Source organism: Austrofundulus limnaeus, unplaced genomic scaffold, assembly GCF_001266775.1.
Source record: "Austrofundulus limnaeus strain Quisiro unplaced genomic scaffold, Austrofundulus_limnaeus-1.0 Scaffold274, whole genome shotgun sequence".
Classification (NCBI taxonomy): domain Eukaryota; kingdom Metazoa; phylum Chordata; class Actinopteri; order Cyprinodontiformes; family Rivulidae; genus Austrofundulus; species Austrofundulus limnaeus.
Window position 1 is genome coordinate 730,150 of NW_013952676.1, and position 4,596 is coordinate 734,745.

The 4,596-nt window shown below is 40.6% G+C and overlaps 1 protein-coding gene across 1 annotated transcript in view; it reads right to left on the reverse strand.

Annotated features, from left to right (window-relative positions):
• Positions 1–4,070: 4,070 nt before the first annotated feature.
• The window catches only part of LOC106526385 (proline-rich protein 9-like), a 2,281-nt gene continuing 1,755 nt past the window's right edge, over positions 4,071–4,596 (reverse strand). Inside the window, exon 2 of the mRNA XM_014020982.1 lies at positions 4,071–4,591. Coding sequence (XP_013876436.1) covers positions 4,194–4,591 — 398 coding nt within the window. The 3' untranslated portion in view covers positions 4,071–4,193. The remainder of the gene's footprint in view (positions 4,592–4,596) is intronic.

Genomic DNA, 4,596 nt, shown 5'->3' on the forward strand with positions numbered 1-4,596 from the left:
CGTGTTCGATACTTATTTTACCCGCTGTATATGGTGATAGCGTCGGGACTAATGCTAAAGCTAACAGGCTGTTTGAGATGTGCTGCAGTGCTCACGCTGCTTCAAGATCTCGCGAGATTATGTCAAATCCACGCGAGTTTTTAGCATTACTGAGAATTACGTCATCTTAAAGTAAAAAATCCCATTTATTCACACAAACTATTTAAAATCAATATGAAGAACAGTTTGTTTTTATTTATTTACAGACAAAAATTATTTATGCGTTGTGAATTTTAAGCAACAACATTTAAAATGACCAACCAGGGTCGATGACTGTGTCTTATTTTTTGGTCACTCATGTTGTCTCACTGGCAGCTGGAAGATGGGTAGCCTGATACAGTATTTCCAAATACAGAGGAACTGTGGTTTTTGTATTCAAATGAAATAAAGGGATCAGTGTAGGAGCAGAACACCAGTGTATTTACCTGAGTTGTTTTCACCCCTCCTCTCCTGGATCTTCTGTATGGTTGGTTTTAACATCAGGACAAGAACCTGGACCGAACCTACCAGTTAAACATCATTCCCTGTGTAAATGAAACTGTAATGATGTAAAATATAACCAAACCTTAGAATTAACCAATGTTAGTGGAATATTAGGATGAGATCAGGAACAGGAAAGTCTGTACCGGTTAGACTTGCTGTTTGCAATTCCTAGTTCCTTGCAGATTTTGGTCCCAACGCCCCTGCTGTCTGTCCACTTCACTTCTGTCTTTCATAACTGTTGCAGAGCCAGATCAATATCACAAACAAAGGTTACTTTGGTCTTATTGGAGGTACAAAGAGAAGAAATAAATATTTTATTAGTGTTGCATGAATACTTTTGGTCCAAGTACATGAAGAAAAGGATGCGTTTGGAAATGTTTAAAAGTCCAACCTGTAACTTTAACCCTAACTAAAGTTTTTTCCAACAATTGTAAGAGAGAAAAATAAAAACAGAAAATAACTGACGATATTAGAGGAATCAATGCATGCACTTTAAAGAAGGTCCAAATGAACTCCAGAAGCAGAAGAGTGGAGCGGTTTGGTGTTTCAGAGGTTGAAGTCAGTTCAGAAAAGGAAGAAATGATATCAGCTTACTGCATGAACACAACAAATAAATCCATGATGTTCATCCATCCATCCATCCATCCATCCATCCATCCATCCATCCATCCATCCATCCATCCATCTATCCATCCATCCACCCATCCATCCACCCATCCATCCATCCACCCATCCATCCATCCATCCACCCACCCACCCATCCATTCCTCCATCCATCCATCCATCCATCCATCCATCCATCCATCCATCCATCCATTCATCCATTCATCCATCCATCCATCCATCCATTCATCCATCCATTCATCCATCCATCCATCCATCCATCCATCCATCCATCCATAGAAAAGTGTCATTGAAAAATGGCATGTTTGAATAATAACTGGACTCATTTGAATTATTCTCAACACTTTGTTCTGGTCTCTGACTCCAGTCAGGTTCATACAGAACAGCACAGCGGTCAGCACAGGCCTCAGTGTAAGACCTACAAACAATCAATCAATCAATAACTTTATTTTTGGTAAATCTTTCACATTAAACATTAAAAAGCAACAACAACAAACAAAACAGAAACAATTAACAAACTCATAATTTACCCAAAAAAAAAAGGGATAGGCTGAAGCCAAGCCTATTCTTGCCTACCCTATTTCATGTTCAACAACCTACCAAGATATCAAAAAGAAAAAATAGGTAGGTCGTCTGGATGGGTTCTTCTTTAGTGAAACATTTCATCTCCTCCAAGAGACTTCTTCAGTCTGAACAGTTTGAGGAAATCTCTTGGAGGAGATGAAATGTTTCACTAAAGAAGAACCCATCCAGACGACCTACTTATTTTTTCTTTTTGATTTTTTTTTCTACCTGGATTACTGAGATGCATCAGGACACTACCAAGGTATCTTCACAATACTATATATACTATATATTGTCAGGAAAAAATACAACAATCCCTCTCAGCTGATCTAACAGAGAGACTGCAAAACTAGAAACTTCCACTGATGTCGTAATGATTCAACCCTGTAACCTCTTCAGGCTCTTCCTGGTTCCAGCTGAAGGTGGGTTATTTTAAACAAATATTACTAAAGGAAACTCACGGTGGTGTCAGGATGCAGCTCTCTGAGCTCTCATTATGTCACACAGGTTCTGCTAACATGATCTTCTCAGAGAACCAATCAAACTGTGACTTGAAATCAACATGAACCCTTTGACGGCTTGTTTCTCAGTGTTTACCATGCAGCTCTGACTGTTTAACAGAATACCTAATGCTAAATAAACCACCAGAGGTCATTAAGCAGGTCATGTACACATCACAGCAAAGAATCCTCAACATTTATCAACATGTAACTTCATTTGGTTTAAGAAAGCAAAGCTATTTTATTATATTTAAATAATGCAGAACACATTAATGTCTCATTTAATAAAAATCAAAATTAGTCCTCATATTTCTCCTGGTACAATAAAGGTAAAAATAAATAAATAAAAAACCTATTTTCATAGACATTTAGACTGAAATGGACTTTGATAACCTGAAAATGAGTGTTGTGGGACAGGAGTAAAAATAAATGTGTAAATACTGTTTTTATTCATTTTATTTACTTTAACTGAGATATCTGGTATCTTGTTTCAATGTTGATAATCACATTCTCCAGATTACACGTTATGTTTGTTAAAAGCTTTTATTTCATGATATAAATCAGCTCCTGTAAGAGTTGATTGTTGTTTGGAATATGTACAGGGTTTCTGGGGGGTTTTGTGTAAAAGCAGCAGCTTCCTGGTTGTTGACACAAACTGCATGCAGCTCAAACAAAACACAGTAATTAGACCGACTTTATGTTGGTTTGTGTTTGTGAGCTCACTGCAAAACTTATTCAGCTGAAAAAGTACATTTAATGAAGATTTTCTGCAAACTTCAGTATAATCTGTTCATATAGGTTCATGATCCAGTTAAGTTCTTGAATGGATCACTTCGATTTTACAAAGAGCTAAACTTCAGTAGGGTTTTTTTTTTTTTTTTTTTTTTTTTTTGCTGCAGGGCTAAAAATGATCAGTACCCACTTCTGCAGCAAACCTCAGCTGATAACTGATATCTTCAGCTGATCCTCAGCTGTGCTGCGTCTCCTCACGGCCTTCAGCTCCCAGAAACTCAAATCTAGCTCCGAGATGTCGCACCCCAGCAGATGAAGGGAGTGGCAGAGCCTGCTGCTCCAGTCCTGCTGGCCCCATCAAAGCCCAGGGAGTCTTTGATGAGTCCTGATAGGATCAATGGGCCAGAGGAAGAGGTCCTAACAGACGGGGCGGGCCTCTGCTGGAGTCTGCTGCAGATCAAGGATCATTAGGTGTCATCAGCACCTTGATGTGCATCAAAGAGACGCCTTCTAAAGGCATGCTGGGAGCTTTGCTTCACTCTCCTGCTAACAGGAGTCATTTGTGTCAAAACCATCAGGAAATGTAGCAGTTAGATGTGAAGCACATCCTGTAAATGTAAAATGTTGGCTTGTTTGTCTGTTAGCAAAATAGTTCATGAGCCTATGATGTTTGGAGTCAGCCTCGCTGCTAAGAGCAGCTCCATCTTAAACAATGAGATGTTTATTTCTCAGCTCAGATGTGTTTGTGGCTGAAGCTGAATCCTTTCTGCTCAGAGTTCAGTTCTTAAAACACCATACTGGACTGAACACACACCTGACATGATTCAAACTATCAGACAGTAATCAGTGGGCAAATAAATATAAATATAAATACAAGTTTGGAAACCTGTTTTTGTGGAGTTTGGTGTGGCAGTAGCTGAGAGTCATGCTCTGAGTGCTGACAGATCACATGAAATCACAGAGAATCGGATTTTATAGAAGGAATCAAATCATTTAAAACCAAATAAAAGATGGTGTGAATAAAAACACCAAACACTTCAGCCTGGAATGTATCAAACCAGATGAGGTTTAGGGCCACTGAAAAATAAAAAAAGGAATTCTGAGATTAAAGTCAGAATTCCTTTTTTTTATTTTTCAGTGGCCCTAATCCTTTTCTGCAGAAAACTCCTGTTTCAGCCTTTTTCAGGAAAAGTCTGCTGAAAGCTGTGACCGTGTTTTTCTTCTTCAGTGTTTAACTGAGATTAAAACAACTCAACCTGAGGAAGGACCTGCTGGGACACATGTCCCCTGGACCCTGCTGGGACACGTCTCCTGGTCCCTGCTGGGACACATGTCTCCTGGTCTCTGCTGGGACACATGTCCCCTGGTCCCTGCTGGGACACATGTCCCCTGGTCCCTGCTGGGACACATGTCTACTGGTCCCTGCTGGGACACATGTTTCCTGGTCTCTGCTGGGACACATGTCCCCTGGTCCCTGCTGGGACACATGTCTCCTGGTCCCTGCTGGGACACATGTCCCCTGGTCCCTGCAGGGACACACGTCTCCTGGTCTCTGCTGGGACACACGTCTCCTGGTCCCTGCTGGGACATATGTCCCCTGGTCTCTGCTGGGACACACGTCTCCTGGTCCCTGCTGGGACACACGTCTCCTGGT